Raw genomic sequence first — 20,844 nt, forward strand, 5'->3', positions numbered from 1 at the left:
TGCTCAGGGGCCCTCCTGGTCTACATGAATGTCAGACTAAATCTTCCCCCCACCCCCGCACAGGTCTACTCCTCTCTTCCTATTTCCTGCATACACACACTGTGTCGTGAGGCCAGGCATATCTGTCTTCACATGAAGAAGCCATTAACAGTATTCTCATCCCATGTCCTGTCAGACTTAGACCCCTTTCCTGAACAATGAAAACAACAAAAAAGATTAACAGCAGCATAGCCATCCTAGTAATAAGCTTTTAAAGATTGTGCTGTTATTTCTACTCTAAAAGGGAAAAGATTTAACCAACAACTGTAGAAACAAAATCCATTGTTATCACAGTGCAAAGAATCAGAAAACATTAAATATTTTTAACTGTCATTCTAAAGATTTACCAAAAGAGATTATTTTTATATTGACCTTTTAGTACCTATCAGTAGAAACTGCAGTGCCATGACATTGCAGAAATTCTGCAGCAGATGATTGTTTCTTTACTTAGGTATATGGTGTTCATTTTTGTTTTTTAAGTGCATTTTTCTTTTCTAGATATGCCTTTCTTTCCTCCCTCTGCCCTCCCAGTCTATTCATATTCGTTCATTCATATTCTCACTCTCTCTCTTCTTCCTCATTTTCTCAGTTCTCTCTCCTTCACTATGGATTGCAAATGTACACAGAAAAGGGACTGTTAGATTCCATAGAGTACCTGAGAATACCACATAATAGAACTTCAATGCACAATATCTAGCTTTCTAAAATCACTTTAAAACATACAGAGTCCATATGTAGGCACTATTTTATTTTTCCTCCAATAGCATTACTAGACACTGTCATCATTTTGTTTTGCGGATAAGAACATTGATGGACAGGGAAGTTAAGTGACTTGTTCAAGACCCCACAGCCAACGTAGGCAGAGCTGGTCCTCAAATCCAAACATCATGACTCCAATTTGCAGGCTTTCAACTACTGCATTATAAGTGTCTCTCTACCATAAAAACAAACAAACAAAAAACATCATTTCAAAATTCAGACTTGCAAAGTGATAAATGTGTAGAATATTATAAAAACAACTATAAGATGTTCTGTTTCACAAAATAGTTTCCAACAGGATTATAAGCATTCATAATAAATTTGCAAAGGAATTTTGTTTTCAAAACATGATTTTGGACATAATTTTCTGTAAAATTAGGCACCCATAGGTAATTTTTCAATTGTGTATAAACATAAAACTTAGTTCCACAACATCACACACCCAAAAAAATATTTCACATTCTGCTCAAAAATCTAGGCATCTCTCAGGATAAAGATTTAAAATTTTTTAAAAAGGACTTGGGTGGAAAGCTTCTGGTTTTCTGAGGAATTTTTAGCCCTTGACATGCTAAACTGTCCATGCCGGCCTCAGAGGTCTTGAGGGATGTCTGAAATGTTTAGCAGGAAGCACATTATTCCTACAGGCATTGCTCAGTCTCGGTTGGGCGGAAACATCAAATAGAGGAGTTCTGGAGGTGGAGGTCATCTTAAACGGTGAATGCCCACTCAGCTATATTTAGCAGTTGTGTTTATGCCTCAGGAGGAGGGTTGATTCAGATTCCTGTTAGTGCCCAGTTGGGGTCAGTCTTAGGGACACCGTGGTTTGGGTAAACCACAGTAACTCTGCTTTCAGTCTTGACAGTGCTTATAGTAGTTAATGGATTTCCCCCAAATGCATTTTCACGTTATAAACCTTGACTGGGCATCTACTGTATATGCTGTGTGTGCTCAGTGTTAGGGAAATGAAGATCGGGGAATTGTCACTGCTCTGGGATCACTCACTGAGAGTTAGTTGTCTGCACAATAATGGAAGAGCAGGAATTTGGAGAAAGAGGAAGCGGGAGCAGGATCCCCGAGGGGTGTTCCTGATGGACCGAGAGACTGGGATATCAGAGTGCAGGTGCAGCTTTGATGATGCTGCTCAAAAGCCACCAAAGTTTTCACATGGTTGGGTATTCAGGGAGCCATCTGTGTTTTTGCTAAGAAGTAAAATTTGCTGAGGTAAAAGTTGGTAAACTTCTAGCTTCCACGGAGGCATGAGGCAACCTGGGGTTATAAAAAAGCAGGAGAAGGGGAGTTGGCAATGGGCCGAATGCCATCTCACCATGTCGTGGGTATTGGAGCCCAGGGACCACATTTACAATGTGGTCAACCCTAGAGCCAACCCTGAGTGGCACTATCCAGGGTCTCCTTCTTTGGATTCCTCCCAGGGCCCCAGGAGAAGCTGTAGACAGCCGGGTTCATTGAGAGCTGCTCAATGAGCCCCATCGCCCCTGCAGCCTTTGGTGCCTGTGTTCATTAACAAGTAGTCTTCATGTGCCCAGGATGGGACCCAATGTTGCCAGGGGCTGGGAGCATAGCAGTGAAGAAGACGTGGCTCTGTCCTTAAGGAGCTCACGATCAGGATTGAGGGGTGGGGTAGACAACCAAGAATATAAACTATAATCTAGTTTGAGTGTTAAGAAATGAAAGCTTTTTGGCAAAGCTCAGAGAACGGAATAGCCAGCTCCTCAAGGAAGGAAGGCCAAGCATATGCAATTGAGGAGTGATGTGTAAGTCAAGTCTTGAAAGATGGTCCAGAGAGCAGCCTCAGTGACAGATTAGAAGGCCCAGAGAACTTTTCCTTTCTTCTTAGAAGAGTGAGTGCTCCACAGCCATGCTCAGAGTCCACTTTGCATCATGTGGGTGTCTTGGTTTGACTCCCACCAGAAGCAGACCCTAATATGAGAATCTGAAGACCTATAGTTTATTTGCGAGGTGAGCCCAGAAAACACACAGGGAGGGGAGTAGGAATGTGAAACAAGGAAAGAAAATCAGGCAATAAAATGACTTGTTACTGAGCAGATGGCCACTGTGGATGGCTGGAGCTTGACCCCACTGGGGACTCTGGGAGCCAGTGTAGAAGACTCACCTGCTTGGCAAGCAAGAGAGCTGGGATACTTAGCCACCAGCTCCCCTACTCATTGGTTGAGGGCTGCTCCCAGGAGGTGATGAATCCTGGGAACTTCCACCCTGCCCCTGGGGCAAGCAACACAGGCTCTAGTAGCCAGAGCAAGCCTCAAGTGAAGACTTGCAAGTGCTGGCAATTGGAAGTCCAGCTGGCATACACTGAAGTGGTGAGGGCCAAGGTTTGGGGTAGGGCATCCACAGAGCCTGCTACAGGAAAAATCAATATAACTACTTACAAGCCATGCATAGCTTCACTGAGAGCCTGAGCATTCCTGAGAAACTCTTACCACCTGACTGACAATCCCCTGACACAGCATTAGGAGAATGTCAGCAAAATAGAAATACTTTTCTCAAAAGACCTGCTATTACCACCACCACAAGTAGAGCCCAATAATAAATGGTAATAACAACCCTAGTGAGCCACTCTTCTGAATAATTCCACCGTCAATGAAAATAGTGTTGCTGTATAGATATTAATGTGTAATACTGAATAGTGACTATCAGATGCATATCTCTTTTCTGTATACATACATATGGAGTGCATGGGTGTTAATTCATAACCAGGTGTTAAGTACTACTGCTAAAACGGATTCAACAGATATAAGCTAAAAATAGCTCAGGGCCTTAAGTATAGCAGGCACTAGGACTGATGCTTTACATGCGTTATCTCATAATAATTCTAGTGATAGCCAAAGGTGGGTCACACTGACCCCACTGTTGGGCAAGGAAGTAGGCCCAGAAGTGTTCTCTAACCAAGGTCACCTGCTAGTAAATTCAGTCGCTGGGGATCAGCCCTGCGTCTGCTTGAATCCAAAGCTCTTGTTCTTTGCCCTACACTAAAGCAGCCTCCTTCATTTATAGACAAGGGTAAAGGAGCCATCAGGAATTAATCTCTCTGAGCAGGCATGTGTAACACACTCCAGAGCATCCCCTTGTGTAGTCCTCTGACAACCCAGAGAGGTGTTAGCTAAGCCCTTTTCACCAGTCAGAGAACCGAGGCACAGAGGATCACACAGCTGCCAGGTGGCTGAGTGGGGCTTCCTCCTGGACCTCTGGCTTTGAGGTCACTGGTCTTTCTACTGCACACACTGACTCTGGGACAGAGAAGGCTAGGCTGCTTCTAAGGATAAAGCGATGCCTGAGATCCAGGCCCTGCCTCAGGGACTTTGTCCTCACGCTCAGCAGGTGTGTGACAGCTAGAACTCATGGAAGAACGTGCGATGAGCCAGCCAGGTCCCACACCAGGAGAGCTCAGAGAAGAGAGGCCAAGCCCAGCAGGGAGATGAGAATGCCCTCCAGGAAAAGGCCGTTCCCACCAGTGGGATGAGGTGTTGTACGGTCACTGGGGCTTTACTACATGGAAATGGTGGAGAGGGACACTGAAGGCAGGAGTAGCAGGAGAAAGGCCGGTGTGTGGTCTCAGGCTTCTTGGAGGCCCCTGCTTGTATCATCCCACTGCCGGGGTCCAGCATCCTCCTCGTCAGAGAAAGCCCCACTTCCCGACTCTCAAACTAAAAAGAACTCAATGTCCTGCCAGTCTGAGCTGCAGTCAGGCAGTGGAAGTGGAACTGGGTCGCTGTCGAAAACATATGTTCCACCAACATCTGAATTCCCCTAAGGCTGTGGTTCTGTAACAGGCTTAGCAGGTACAATGCTCTGTGGGCAGCACTGTGAAATACTGATAACTTTCATTTTATTATGTGGAGCAGTAGCAGTTTAACTGGTAGAAAACCTATGTGTTTTAAGTAGCATAAAGTAAGACCCTGCCTCAGAGTCCTACTACATCAGGGCTGTGGCTGCTGCAGGCCTTAAGCCCCGAGGCAGACGTCCACACACAAGTTGGGGAATGGTTTCTTCAAAGCCCTGGGGTCCTCATCACTTCCCACAGACATCCCTGCAATAGTCCTGGTTTAAAAAAAAAAAAAAAAAAAAAAAAGGCTGGGCACGGTGGCTCATGCCTGTAATCCCAGCACTTTGGGAGGCTGAGGCAGGTGGATCACCTGAGGTCAGGAGTTCAAGACCAGCCTGACCAACATGGTGAAACCCCGTCTCTACTAAAAATACAAAAGTAGCCAGGCGTGGTGGCGTGCACCTGTAATCCCAGCTACTCGGGAGGCTGAGGCAGGAGAATCGCTTGAACTTGGGAGGTAGAGGTTGCAGTGAGCCGAGACTGTGCCGTTGCACTGCAGCCTAGGCAACAAGAGTGAAACTCTGTCTCAAAAATAAAAAAAAAAAGGCAGCTCCTGCTGGCAACTGCTGTGCCTGAGGCCTCAGTCCTGGGCCAAGTACCCACAGCCAAAGGAGCAGCATGTCACCTTATTCCCACCCCACAGACACATGGGAAGAAAGCATTTTCCTGTTCGCCTTAATCAAGACAAAACAACTTTTACCAATCCACCCCCAGCATGCAGATCAATCCTTGGGACCATGTTCTGGGCAGATCTGAGCCCAGTTTCGACCACTCCAGTCCATAGTCACAGCCTGAGAGCTGCTCCAGCTGCCCTTGGATGGTGCTTTGCAGCTGGCCAGGGGCTTCCGAGGCACAGTCTGTAGCCCAGAGCTGCCTTAGAGTCAGGTAGAGGATGCACCTCGTCCTCACTCTACAAGTTAGCAGCTCTGTGACCTTTAACAAGTTACTTAACTTCGCTCATCTTCGTTTCCTCATCTGTAAAATTAGATTGGAAATACCAAAGTTTTTTTGGCCTCAAGTCCTTTCCAGAGTGGAGCATGTTCCTTGAGTTAAAAATAGACCTACGTGCCTATCTCAGGAACCTGTTATGAAGTAGGATCTATAAAAGAGCCAAGAGCAGATGCGTTAACCTTTGAGGTATGCCAGGTCAGGTAGTGGAATTGTTTCCCATCAGTGAGGGGAAACTAAGGATCCAAGAGACAAAATTGTAGCCCAAGGTCAAAGAGCCAGAAGCTGGTACTGCCAACTGCAGCCCTCTCCCCTCCCCTTCCAAACAAGCCTGGGGCAGGAGTGTGGCAGTGCTGAGGAGACTGAGGTGGCGTCAACCCAGGTAGACTGAAATAGGAGCCACATCTCCGAGTTTCTCTCCATCTGTGAAGCACTGGGACCCTTTGAGCTTTCGGGGGATTCCTCGGGGAACTTTGAACTCTGCCCACCAATTGGGTTTGCCCTCCTGGGCTTCCTAAAGGCAACTGCTCTCCAACACCCCCACAAGACACTCTTGGGGAGGTAACAAGTGGCAACCTCATCTTGCATTAAAGTGACAACAGCCCCTCTCTGCTTTCTCTATCTTCTCCATCCACAGACCTGGCCCCAGTTTTGCAGAGCCCCGACGGGAACTGGGTGGCCCTAAAGGACGGCGCTCCGCCCCCTACCCGACTACTGGCCAAACCTAAGAGTGGGACATTTCAGGCCCTGGAGGTGGCCTCCAGTGTGGCATCTGCCTACGATGAGATGGGCTCCGATAGCGAGGAAGACTTTGACTGGAGTGAGGCCTTGAGCAAGCTGTGTCCCAGGTCCCAGGGCCTGCCCAGGAACCCCCAGCCTCAGCCCACACAGGCCCAGAGCACTGACCAAGGCCCCATAGCTGCCTCCCCATCCTCCGCAATCTCCCCCAACCCTGAGGCCATGTGCTCTGACTCGGAGACCTCCTCCGCGGGCTCTTCCCGAGAAGTTGGGCACCAGGCCAGGCTGTCCTGGTTGCAGAGGAAGGCCCCCAGGAACCCTGCAGCCGAGAAGATGCGCCTGCAGGGAGAACTGGACGTGAACTTCAACCCCCAGGTGACCAGCAGGGAGACCTCAGACAGCAGCGAGCCGGAGGAGGCCCCCCACACCACAGACCGGCGGGCCAGGAGGTGGAGAAGAGCCCGACTGGGCTCAGAAGAGCCAAGCAAAGAACCATCTTCCCCCAGCGCCCAACTCCGGGATCTGGACACACGTCAGGTAATGGAAGTGCACACGTGCAAATGCACACACACTCTTAGGTAAGATGTGCCCTCCTGCAAGCACAAGTGGCATAGAGTCCTGGGTTTGGAATCCACAGACCCAGATTCTCGTCTTGGTTTTGCTGCTAAGTAGCTGAGTGACTCTAGACGGTCACATCAACTCTTTGGGACTCCATGTCCTCTTTGGAGATGATGACCTAGAATTCAAAGTGTGGTTTGTGAAGTGTGGCCCCCAGACCAGCAGCATCAGCACCACCAGGGAACTCATTAGAAATCTGCCAAATTGGAGATTCTGGGCATGGGACCCAGCCGTGTCTGTTATAACAAGCCCTCCTGGCGATTCCACTGTGCACTCAAGTTTAAGGGCCACGGGCCTTGGGTTTAGGGTTGAGGGATCTAGAGTCAGACTGCCTGGGTTCAGATCCAACTGTGTGGCCTTGGACAAGGCATCTCTCTAGTTCTCGGTTTCCTCATCTGTAAAATGAAGATGATATTAGAACCCACCTCAAAGGGTGTTCGTGACAAGTGAAAGAGATGTTTATAAAGAGCTAAGCTCTGTCTGAGATTGACACTAGGGCTCAGTAAACATTATTTCAATTTTCTGTGATTCTTTAGTCCACATCAGACCCCTTCTCTGGATCCTTGGTGGTTCTTCCCACATGGTTTAGTTCAAGACAAATGTGATTAAAGCCATGAATTTTCTCCCTTTAAAAATGCACTTGTATAGACGTACACTCACACATGCACAAATGGTCTTGCTTACAATTTCAGATAATTCATGGGCTCCCAACCAGACTAACTTTATACTCTCTACACCCTGCTCATTCCCAGCCTTGTGCCTTTGATTGTGCTATGCCCTTGCCCTTGCCCCCACCTCTTCTGGTGAAGACCTGCACATCACTGTCAACCCAGTACCAAACCTTGTGGAGCCTAGCTGCCATGCCCTATACTCTTAGTTCGGCCAGAAACTGTCCCCTGTGGCTGCAGACAACTCATGCAGGTCCAAAGATATGGTCCAAGATTTCACCAGTGTCTTCTACAAGATCTTCTATGAATGCCTCAGCCACATCCCTGGTCCTGAGGCCCCCATAAAGACAATTGAGGACTCAGGTCCTCAAGCCATAGAATGTGGTATCAGCCCTGATTGACCTGCTAACATATTGCCTAGAAAAGGTCTTTTATTTAGTCCAAGCACCCATTTTCTCCTCCGCAAAACAGAAGGTCATTAAAAATCTGCCTCATGGGATTGTTATGATCATAGAATAAAAGTAAAAAGTTTGGTTCAAGTGTAAATCATTATTATCTAGCTCAAGTAGACACTGTTGTCCAGAAACATGGAATGACTTGCCTCAAGGGATACTCTTGAGAGTTTGTCTGCATGATTCACTTGCAGGTGTAAAATGTCACATCTCCACCTCAATTAGCTTTCTATTTATTCTGAAGTGGCTTGAAATTTGTCTTCTACTGCTAATCTTTGCAAGGCATTGATAGAGAAGAGGCACTGCCTCTGCCTCCCAGGGAGTGACCTTGAGCTAGTGGCAGTACCCACTCCTCTCCACTAGGTGGGGATGGTGCTGCACTTCCAGAGACATCAGGTTATTTTTGGTTAATTATTATTATTATTATTTTTTAATGCAGGGTCTCACTGTGTTGCCTCATGCTTCTACATAGTAGCCTGTATAGAAAATGGGGAATAAGCTCCTCCCTGGGAGGGGCCTGTAGTATGGTAATGGGAAAGTTCACCAAGCTCATCTCCAACTCAGGCATCTCCGGATCCAACCAGTTTTTGTTTTTCCTGGACTGAGCTTTTTCCCGGACTGAGCTTTTTCCCGGAACTTTTTGAAACAATAAGAACTAAAGGTGCAACAGTAACATGTGGGTCTTTAATTTTAAAATAGACTTGCCAAATTAAGCTTCCAAAACTTCATAGCAATTTGCATAGCCATAACAGTGTGTGAGTATGTTCTCTCATGTTGTCAACAATAGTGTTGTCAGTCTGCTAAATTTTTGCCAATTTTATGTGAAGAAAAAAAATTCCCTTTGGCCAACATTTTCATAATTACTACTGAAATTGAGCAATTTTTCCTGTGTTTAAAGCTATTTGCACTTTTCTTCTTTCGTCCATCCCGCTAGCCTTGATAAGCAATTTACATTTATTTTTTTTATCTGTTATTTTATTGGACTATTTGTCTTTTTCTTACTGATTTTTAGGAATTCGTTTTATTTTCTAATTGTATAATAGATTTTAGTTCTTTGATGGTTACACGTGAAACTATTCTCTCCTTGTCTGTCACTTTTGCCTTAAGTATATTTTACATACAAAAATTTTTGTTCATAATAATTTCTCAGTTATTTTTGGTTATTATCAGTTATTTCCTTTATTATTTTTGTATTTGGTGCCTTAAGGCCTTAAATTTGCAAGGTTATAAGGATTTTTTTCCAATTTTCTCCTAATCCTTTGTAGTTTTCTATTTTCAGTTTAGTCCTTTAGACCATCTGTACTTTATCCTTCTGGGTGATATGTGATAAGATCTAAACTTCAAATTAAGAATTTGTCACAAAATTATTATTAAATAATCTATCATCCACTGGTTTCAGATGCCCCTTTAGTATATTTTAACCTTTTATTTCTATCAACCTGGTTTATTTTTTACTTTCTATTTTGTTCCATTGATCTTGAAGCCTATTCCTTCACAAATACTATTTTATTTTAATTATAATAACTTTATAATATATAATGCTATCTGTTGGTTGGTGTTCTCTTCACCGTGTGGATTTTTAGAAAATGATATCATTTTCTAAAAGCATTTGGGCTTTTCTCAGTCCTTCACTTAAATGATTTGTTAAATCTGCTCAAGTTGCAAAAAAGTCTTTTTAAGTTTTGATTGGAATTACATTAAATGTATATATCTACTTCAGAATAATTGATATCTCTGTAATATTAAGCCTTTCCTATCAAGAATATAGTACTTATTTCCATTTATTTACTTTACAGTGAAGTTTTATAGATTTTTTTCAAAGCTTTCATACGTTTCTTGTCAAGTAATTTTTAATTATCTTATACATTGTGTTGATATTGTAAATGAGATTTATTACATGTTCTGATTGCTTCTTGCTGGTGTATAGAAACTGTTCATTTCATGTTTACATTTTATAACTTAGTTCCCTAACGGATTCTCTTCTCAGTTCTGGTAGTCTTTTGGGTGATCATCTTAGCTAGTCCAGATAGATAATCATATTGTCAACAAGTAATGACACTTATCTTTTCCTTTCTGTCAAGTATACTTATTTCTCTTTCTTGTTTTATTGCATTGGTGACAACTTATGCTACACTGAGACATAGTAATGACATCTGGCACCTTGCCTTTGTCTTGCTGCTACCCTTAGTGACCTGCTTCCGGTGTTTCACTATTAAGTGTCATGCTTGCTCTAAGTTTATTAGGTACTATCAAAATGAGAAATTATCTATTCCTAACTTACTAAACAATTTAAATCAGGAATGTGACTGCTTTTTGGCAGTAGATGATCATAGACTTTTTCTTTTTTATTTTTATTACATTTTATTTTATTTTTGAGACAGTGTTTTGCCCTGTCACACATGCTGGAGTGCAGTGGCACAACGGCTCACTGCAACCTTGACCTTCTGTGCTCAAGAGATCTTCCAGCCTCAGCCTCCCAAGTAGCTGGGACTATAGGAGTTCATCACCATGCTCAGCTAAAATTTCTTTTTATTTTTCTGTAGAAACAGGGTTTTGCCATGTTGCCCAGGCTGGTCTTGAACTCCTGAGCTTAAGCAATCCTCCCACCTCAGCCTCCCAAAGTGCTGGGATTACAGGCATGAGCCACTGTGCCTGGACAGCTTTTTCTTCTATAATCTGTTAATGTTGTAAATCACATTAATAGATTTATCAATTTTGAATCATCTTTTCATTTGTTGCATAAATTTTACTTATGTTTTTTTGTTTTTGTTTTTGTTTTTTTTTTGAGACAGAGTCTCGCTCTGTCGCCCGGGCTGGAGTGCAGTGGCCAGATCTCAGCTCACTGCAAGCTCCGCCTCCCGGGTTCACGCCATTCTCCTGCCTCAGCCTCCCGAGTAGCTGGGACTACAGGCACCCACCACCGCGCCCGGCTAATTTTTTGTATTTTTTAGTAGAGATGGGGTTTCACCGTGTTAACCAGGATGGTCTCGATCTCCTGACCTCGTGATCCGCCCGTCTCAGCCTCCCAAAGTGCTGGGATTACAGGCTTGAGCCACCGCCTCCGGCCTACTTATGTTTTTTTAATAAAAACCAGATTCCATTTGCTGGTTTCCATTTTGATGCTATCTCGTTCAGTTTGGTATCAGGTTATACTAATAACATGGCAAGGATTCTCTATTTTATCTTATTTTTAGAACACTTTATATGACATAATAATTTTCTGAAAGTTTGGGAGAATTCACCTTTTAAGCTATCTAGGCCTGCTGCATCTTTATAGGGGCAGATCTTTTACTTTCTTTATAGATTTCTTCTTTGGTTGTTAAACCATTTAGATTTTGTAACTCTTCTTAAATCCACTTTAGTAATTTACATTTTCATAGGCAATCATTTATTTAATCTAGATTTTCAAATGTATTGATATAATATTATGTCTAATATTCTCATCATGTTTTTTAAAAAATTTCTCTGCACTATAGTTAGGCATCCTCTGGTTTATAGATTTTTTTCTCTCTCTTGCTCTCATTCTCATTCTCTATCATTCCCTCTTTTCTCTATCATTCTCTATCATTCCCTCTTTTCTTACTTGAACTTATCAGTCTTATTTTTTTACTGGTGTTTTTGAAGAACCAGCTGTTACTTTCATTCAAAAAATCCCAGGGATCTTTTATTTTTCTTCCTAGTCCATTAATTTCTACTTTTATATTTATTAATATATAACATATTAATAACATATATAATAAAATATAAAAATATACTTTTATATTAATGTCTTCTTTTTACTTTCTTGTTTTCACACATTTTTCTATATATTCTGATATATATAGAAATATATATATTTCCAATATAGCTAATGAATTTTCCCTCAAATTCAGTTTTGTTTCCACCCCGCTAGCTTTGATATGCAATGTGCCCATTGTCAAACTTTTCCAAGTAATTGATCATTTCCAGTGTAATTCTCATTTTGATCAAATTAAGTTAGTGAGATGGATAACACTTTGATTTGTTTTTGCATTTTGTTTTGGTTTTGTCACTAATTTTTAGTATGCATTATGAATAATGAATATGGCTTACATAATTGCTAGTGTTGGGAATTTGTTGAGACTGCATTTATGATTTAATAAATGGTCAGTTTTTGTGAATGTTTTATGTGTGTTTGGAAGGAACACATGTTCTCTGTTTTTTGGAGACAAAACTGCATGTGTATGTATGCATTGTTCTGGGCATTAACAAAACAAGGTCCTGTCTCTTGAAGCTCACATTCATTTCCCTTCATTTCTCTAATTTCCCATTACTGTTGTCTTCATTGTTCTGCAGTTTTCTTAATTCCTGTCTTTTTAGAGGCTTGTGAAGGACTCATATTAGGAGACGCAAAAGTACATCTGTCATCTCACTCCCTGCTAGATGCTTCACCTCATGGGCCAGGATTAGCAGATGAAGCCAGCTGAAAGCAGGAGTCCTTTCTCGCATTCTCTACCTTATCCCTGGCCTCACTCACTTGACACATACCTTTGCACACTGAGCCTCTATGCCAGGGGTCCCCAACCTTTTTGGCACCAACAGTTTTGTGGATGACAGTTTTTCTATGGATTGCGGCAGGTCGTGGGAGGTGAGGGATGGTTTCGGGATGAAACTGTTCCACCTCAGATTATCAGGCATTAGTTGGATTCTCATAACGAGCGCACAACTCTCATCTCTCACATGTGCAGTTCGCAATAGAGTTTGCGCTACTCTGAGAATCTAATGCCACCCCTGATCTGACAGGAGGCAGAACTCAGGTGGTAACGCTGGCTCACCTGCTGCCCACCTCTTGCTATGCAGCCTGGTTCCTAACAGGCCAATGGCCAGTACCAGTCCGTGGCCCCTGGGCTGGGGACCCCTGCTCTATGCAATCCATAACATAAACTGCTGAACACACTCTTCTATCTTCCTAAACCCAACCCCCTGATGGACATAGATGGACTAAAACCCCATCTCTTTTGAATATTAATTCTGCTGTTGTAGAATTAATGCAAGTGTAATTCTGTAAGTCTAGACTTCAAATGCAAGTGTTTGTGTTTTCAGTTTTTCTGCAGTCTTTTGTCTTCCCATTTCACCTTATCCTGTAGTCTGTTAGTCTAAGTGCTGAACTCTTATAGCTTTTTACACCTCTTAATTGAAAATCTGTATTATTACTCTCTAATGAGAATGCAAAACTGCTACCAGACACTGTGTCCTGATTGTTAGTAAAATTCACATGATGCCTTCAGGCTAACTTGTTTCCTTCTCTCTGCAGTATTTTTCCATGGGTTCCACATTAACTTTTCCTGTTAGCAGTTCTTAAATGAGGATAATGCTATCCCCACCCTCATTGTTTGCCAATATCTAATGCCCTCAAATCATTTCCACTCTGCTAGCTTAAGATAGGGGATTTTTGTTATTCTTACTGCCTCACATTATGCTTCTCTGATCAGATGGCTAAGAACCTAGCCACAGTATTGAATATATAGATAATGAATGAATGAATGAATTAGAAATAACAGACACCATCACACACTTTGCATGGTTTTTGTAGTCTCTACCCCAGAGCTTATGTTTTATCACTACACCTCCCAGGATGCAACATGGTGCCATAGCTAGTTCTTCCTCCTACCCACCTAAATATTTTAAGGTAAATACATTTTCTAAGTAGCTATAAAACAGGGAAGCACCGAGGGGAGTTGGAAGTGAGCTTCTCTTCAGATGTTTAAAAAGTCCCACTGCCACAATAGAAGGCTCAACTGTTGTGTTTTTGTTTCTTGGTATTTGTTTTGCTTTGTTTTATGGTGAGCATTTATCTTAATATTTCTGGACCAAGATTCGAGGTTGAGAGAATACTGGGAGGAGGGTCAACAATTACTGTGACTACTTAGAAAAGGTAGAGAGTAACTGAGTCTCCAAGTGCACTCGTGAGCCTTCTATTTAATAAAAAATTTCCCCATTCATTTACTGGCAACAAACGGACTTTGATTGATTTTTAGTGTTGTGGGTTTTCATCTTTTTCTATATCTTCCCACACAGTTTTGGTGGAAATTTTGTGTGAAAGATGTCTGCCAGATACCATTTTAAAATGGAAACCTGCTGATTAATTTTTTGTTGATTGAGACTTCAGGATCACAGGAGGCTGCTATTTTAATTTCCTCCAATGTTTCATTTTTGGTTATACTCATTAGCAAAACTTGTTTTCTTGGAGTAAACTTTCTCCCGCCTAGCATTCTAGATTCTAATTATTCTTTAAAAATATGTTAAGAGTCTTGCCATAGTGAGAAACTACCAGTTCTTTATAACTAATCATCTGTAAATATTCCTTTATTTCATAGGTTTATGCCTTGCTCCAGAAATAATTTAAAGTGGCTTACGTAAATATGAACAGGGGAAAATAAAATAAAAATATAACAATGAAAAGGAGGACAAAGGGAAAACCAGAGTAGAAAAGATAAGATGAAGCAAGGAGTAATGATAATTTACAAAATTGATGGAATGACTCTTAGGTGAGAGATACCAAAAATTTGTCCCTGAGTTTCTAGAAGACAATAGAAGGAGGGTGGCATGACCAGTTCCCCAAGTCATGGAAGCTCTACTAGAATAAGAAGTCCATTCCTTAAAGGATGCTGCTCTCAGAGCTAAAATCCAAGAGAAACTCATCCTGTGGATCCTTGTGGAGAGGATGGAGACCACAGCAGCCCCTGCTCTAAACTGCTTCCATGGATTCACACTCGGGGCTGCTTCTCATAATGTCACTCAGTGTTGACCAATATATCACAGCGGGCACTGTTCAATTAAGTTCAATTAAGTTCAATTAAGTCAGGCTGATGAGGGGCCAAAATGCACTGACCTCTGCTGTCCGGGCTGCTCCAGGATTAAGTGTGGGGATGTGGAGAGCAGTGGAAGGCTGCCTCCCCACTGCTGCCCTCCCTGTTTGATGAGTGTTGTGGAGCTCTGTATTCGAGGGGATGCTCTCTGACAAGTGCTTGTGAGGCCACGCATGTTGGCAGTAAGCTGAATTGGAGGTAGTAGTGACACTCCCCTGAGAACACTGGGGCTCCCAGAAGGTTCGCCTGCCTCTGAAGTGTACCAAGAGAATATCCCCAGGCAAGGCCTTAAAATCTACTCAGAACTGTATTGGAATTATTTCCAGTACACAGACCAAAGGGTAATCATTCCCCTCTGCCCTTCAATTCTCCACCCTGATTTTCAAATATTTTTAGGCATAGAGGTTTCCCTTAAATGAAATCTAAAGAGAAGGCAGGCGAGTGCCAAAGGTTGTATCTCCCACAAAAATAAAAATAAAGAGGAGACAAATCATAATACGGCTGAAAGCAGAGCTGCTCTGAGGCTCAGTTGTTCCCTCATTCCTCACCACTTACCTCCACGTCCACAGCAGCCCAGCGAGCACAAACAATAACCTGGAAGGACTTTAGAGCAGGTGTGACCAAATAACCCCTCAGAAGAAAAATCTTAGTCGCATGTCTGTCAACTGATTTCCCCTGGAGCACAAGAATTGCTAGGAGTGCCTTCCAAGATAAACTGGTTGCAGAGAACATGTCTAGAAAATGAGACACTTGCTGGAAAATGGTGCTTCTTACATTTTCTTTTTGTTATGGGCCCTTTCGAGAACCTAATGAGTACGCTAGGTCAGGGTATCCAATCTTTTGGCTTCCCTGGGCCACAGTAGAAGAAGAAGAATTGTCTTGGGTCACACATAATATACTAATGCTAATGATAGCTGATGAGCTAAAAGAAAAAGAGCAAAAAAAAATTGGTAATGTTTCGAGAAAGTTTATGAATTTGTATTGGGCTCAATGCAAAGTCATCCTGGGCCACATGGGGCACGGGTTGAGCAAGTTTGCTCTAGGTCTTCTCTCTAGGAAGGAAAAAAATGTGCATAAATGCAACAGAGTTTTATATTCAATCTTGGGGAGTATTGGGAGCCTGTCTGGAGCCTCTCTATATAGGATTTTTAAATAGGAGTCTGTTGGATATTAAGGATTCTCCACTGAAAATGATCACTTGATTGTAACAATGGTTAAATTATTTGGGGCCTTCTTTTAGGAGACATTAAATAGCAGGGCTAACTATCAACTATGGCTTTTACTTGTATGTAGCAATAAAACCATGTCAATTCCATGAAAGAAAATGTTGAGTTCTCTATTCCATATGGCAGGGACCCAAGCCCCGCTCATTCAAATGGATAGCAACTCATTCAGGGCCAATACAGAGAAAGGGGTCTAGAGCACACTCAGTCCCTTCATCCCAACCCCTGCCCTGCGTGTCATCATGTGATTGCCAGGAAATCCTACTGCTGACCCTGACTCTCACACTGGCATTAAGGCCCAGGTTCTGAATCACCACCAAAATTCATGGATCGCATAACTTAGTCTATGCCTATCACAATCCTGAGTCAAAGAAAAATCGAAAGTGAAACCCACTGCAAGTGCTGCTTTATTCCTAACAGATTGCTCCACAAAGCGACAGAACAATTGTGGCCAGTATGAAGATAATTGTGTCTTAATTATGCCTAATGTTTCATTATTGGAACGCTAAGCATGTGGGAGTTATTTATCTGACTGCTCAAGGTCGTCGCAAAGGTCTGATTGCAAAAATTCAAAAACTTGCAACCTCAGGCATAAATGGGTTAAATTTGCCCATTCCTCATGTAAACATTCACCTGAAAAGCCCAGACTAGCAATTTTCTAGATATTTTATATGGAATTGCCATAATTCTGGGGAATAAGTGGTTGCCCTTTCAAAAAATAGCATAGTCTAATTCCATCGGATAGGAGATTAGCAATGAAAAAACACAGAGGAGGTGCAGATACCAGCAGTCAGGAGGTTTTGGTTCCGAGAGTGGGAGATGTGCCCCAGATTAGATTCAGACTTGTTTGTTTTTTAATGTAATAATATAAAGGACTCAGAAATCATGGAATCTATATACCAAAGCAACTGATCTGTAATAATAAAAGCTAAAAAATAAGCCTTCCAGATGACATCCTGGTGCTAAGATTTCATTACATCCTTCACCAAATTCATCACCAGGTAGTTAGTCCCCATACCTTCTGTGCAATTCCACCAGCCAGGCAGGTCCTTCCACGTGATGGGTTCTCCATGAGAGAACCTTGAGAGACTCTCTTTGAGGCAACAGGAAATGTATTATAATATTAATTTCTATAAGATTCCAGATGGTGTCTTTCCATTTCCACTGTGTGAAGCTGACTAAGGGTTTGGTGTATATTTGTGTATGTGTCTGGCTGCTATCACACCAATTATAAGGAAAACAAATACCTTATTCATAGCATGTGAATTAGACTAGTTTTAGGTGAACAGCAGTGCATTGGAAGTGGGAAAACTTCTACCTTAGACACCAGGGACAGAAACGTTCCAAGTCCTCTGGGAGAGACGGATCAGCTGCAGAGTCCAGCAGCCCCATGGCTCATCCGCTGTCTCCAGCCTCTGAATAGCTGTGCCAAAGGATTGGCAAGGAAAACTATGTACATTTGCCACACTGAGTGCCCTAAAGTTGTTTAACCTGTAAGTTGGAGCTTTTCTCTGAAGTCTACTAAAATAAAATCTAAAAGCAAGCTGCAGAAACTTGGTTTTTTAGGTCAGGTTCAGTATCTTTCATCAACAGGAATGAGGAGAGCCACGAGGACACAAGGATATATTCAACAAAGGTTAACATGGGACTGTTGAAAGTTATCCCTTATCTGGACTCTTTTTTAAAAGGTGGAGAAAGCCCAGAGCCTTGCCTGCCCTTTGCCTCCTGAAACAACCTGGCAGGTGAAAGACAGCCCTATGAAAAACTTTCTGAGACTGGGGCTGCTTTTTATGAGAAAGATGATGAGGCTAAATAGGAGAAAAAAAAAATTTTAATTACAATAGGCTAGATTTCAGTGTGCACAGATCACTGGGGTTACTGAGGTAAAGACAGTATTCTAAGGAAATCTCAGGGTATTCATCTCCAGAAAGAATTCTAGAAAAATTATCTTCTCACTCCTTTAAGTATTCCCTTTTGTGAAACAAGAGGTTAAACTCCTTGCCTCTTGGATTCTCTCCCTGCTTCACGGCTCTGCTGTTTTCCTTTTAGTGGGCACGGTTTAATTTGGAGCATCTAGTCTTGTTTTGGTGTAAGAGAAGAGCTTGGCCTTCAGGGTCAGGTCACCTTCAGCTCAGCTATCCACTAGTGTGACCTTGGACAGTACACACAGCCTTTGTCCTCATCAATACAGAGGGAACTGCTGGGATGCCTGAGTGTGACATTCCGTGCACAGTGCCCTGTAGAGCGTGCACCCACACAGTGTGCTCGGCAGTGAGAAATGTCTCGTTCCTTCCCCCACAACTCAAATCCCCATCACCTCACCTCCATTTATTTATTTATTTATTTATTTATTTAGAGACTGAGTCTTGCTCTGTCACCAGGCTGGAGTGCAGTGGTGCAATCTCAGCTCACTGCAATCTCCACCTCCCAGGTTCAAGCGATTCGCCTGCCTCAGCCTCCTGAGTAGCTGGGATTACAGACGCATAACACCACACCCAGCTAATTGTTTTTGTATTTTTAGTAGAGACAGGGTTTCACCATGCTGGCCAGGATGGTCTCAATCTCCTGACCTCGTAATCTGCCCACCTCAGCCTCCCAAAGTGCTGGGATTACAGGTGTGAGCTTCCATGCCTGGCCTTCCTCCATTTATTTCTGTTCTCATGTTTCTTTAGCTGAAGAATTCAGTAATTCCTCAAGAATTTTTAGAAGACCTCCAGTTTGAGAAAGTTTGCATTAAATTTTAAATACTGTCAATTTAAGAAAAATGTTGGCACCACCCTAAATATAAATGCAGATCTAAGAATGGAGATCTTACACACATGGCAGCACCTGGCCGTGGGGTCAAGGCCTGGGTCATCCAGAACATGCCTCTTTTTTCAGTGATCAGTGAGATGAAAAGCAACATTTAAGGTTATTGTAAAGAACTTGCACACCACTGGAAACAAATTAGAAGTCTCTTGTTTAAGAAACTATACTGACTTATCTTAGGAGTATTCCATCGTTAAGTGTTTAAAGATATGCATTTCTGTTTAGCCAGGGTCTCCAAGTTCCATATATTTTTTTTTTAATTTTTTTTTTTTAATTTTTTTAATTTTTTGAGACAGAGTCTCACTCTGTCACCCAGGCTGGAGTGCAGTGGTACGATCTCAGCTCACTGCAACCTCCATCTCCTGCGTTCAAGCAAGCACATCCAGCTAATTTTTGTATTTTTAGTACAGACGGGGTTTCACCATTTTGGCCAGGCTGGCCTCAAGCTCCGGACCTCAAATGATCCACCCACCTCAGCCTCCCAAACTGCTAGGATTACAGACATGAGCCACCATGCCTGGCCACACGCTACATTTAAGTGTGCAAGGAAGAGGCAACTTTTTGTTCTTTAGTAACTGCCTTAAACTTCCCCATTCACCTCCCCATTCTGACTAGCTAGGAATGTAAATCAACCAATTCAAAGAAAACTTGGCCTCTTGTGATTTGAATTATTTTCCCTTTTCTTTCCATTTAAACCTGCCTTTCCTAGGTAAATAATCAGTCCTCCAAACCCTCCACTTTCTCTGCCTTCGCTGTCTTGGAGAGCATATTGAGGAGCTTGTAGGGTCCTCGTGGCTGCGGGGCATCTTAGAGCTAGACAGTGTCCTCTGGGTCCTTGCAGGACTCTGCAGTGATGGGGACCCTGCTCATCAGGTCATTTCTCTGCATCACTGGCATCTGCTGCCAACGTCTAAGACCTGGGAACTTTGGTCTGTTCCCTGTCTGCTCCATTAGAAGCCAGCACCCCTTCCACGGGCGCCAGCATGGCTCTCACACGTGTCAGCTACCTGGCCCTGGCTGTCCAACCCCAGGACAGCTACTTTATTACAGTGTCACCAGCAATCTTCTATGACTCTGCTTCTGGGTGCCCTCTGTGCCACACAGGTGCCAGGAGGGACCCTGGAGCCCCCTTCGGCCTCCCTGAGAAGCTCCTTATCAGGGGTGATTGTACTCTGATTCTGCTGCCCATATCATCATAAGGTGGGGGGGGGGCGGGTCAGAGGTCATAGGCATCCTGTGAGGTTGCCTCTCTCTAGATTTCAATAGAAGTAGAAGTGAAATTTAGCTTTTCAACAGATTCATCTCTAGAAACCCTCTGTCCGTGTTCACAAAATCTGTCTTTTGAGCCTTTTGTTACCCTAAAGAGCTAATGGAGTGAACTGATCAATGGTCTTTTGGTTCTGGATCTACATTCACCTTCCCTGGGGTAAAATGCTTATGGTTTAGCCTAAGAAAATGAAGACACAAGGGAATGCAGTTTTAATGGGAAATGAAAAGCACTGCTTTCTTGTTTTCAAAATAATGTCCCATTATACGTACAAATACCGCTTTATAAGGTGGAGACTTTGAGACACCACACCAGTGGGCAAGCAACTCTGATTTTCAGATTACTTAAAATGTTTTGTGCCCAGATACAGACATTGCTCATAGTTATTCAGCTTGCCCATAAGGAATTTCATTCTTTCCCACCCCACCCTCTGCCCCTGACCCCCACCGCCCTCCCTGCAAAAGCTTCTCAGGATTCTCCACTGAGTTCATAATCTTCTCAGTGATCTGCTTAAGTCCCTCACTGTCCAACATAGTGAGTATGTTTGGTGTTTGGGTGAAGTTGTTGTGATAATCAGGGTCCCTTTTAAGTAGAAGAGCATTTTTGTTGGCTGAAGACTCAGCAGCACTCTTATTTTC

The 20,844-nt window shown here is 42.9% G+C and overlaps 1 protein-coding gene across 9 annotated transcripts in view; it reads left to right on the plus strand.

The window, feature by feature from the left end:
- MYRI (myosin VIIA and Rab interacting protein) overlaps nt 1-20,844 on the plus strand; it is a 412,711-nt gene that overhangs the window by 338,812 nt on the left and 53,055 nt on the right. For all 9 annotated transcript variants that reach the window (XM_011738813.3, XM_011738817.3, XM_011738816.3 and 6 more), the window contains one exon: nt 6,243-6,880. In XM_011738813.3, the coding sequence (XP_011737115.1) occupies nt 6,243-6,880 (638 nt within the window). The remainder of the gene's footprint in view (nt 1-6,242; nt 6,881-20,844) is intronic.

The sequence above is a fragment of the Macaca nemestrina genome, chromosome 2, assembly GCF_043159975.1.
Source record: "Macaca nemestrina isolate mMacNem1 chromosome 2, mMacNem.hap1, whole genome shotgun sequence".
Classification (NCBI taxonomy): Eukaryota; Metazoa; Chordata; class Mammalia; order Primates; family Cercopithecidae; genus Macaca; species Macaca nemestrina.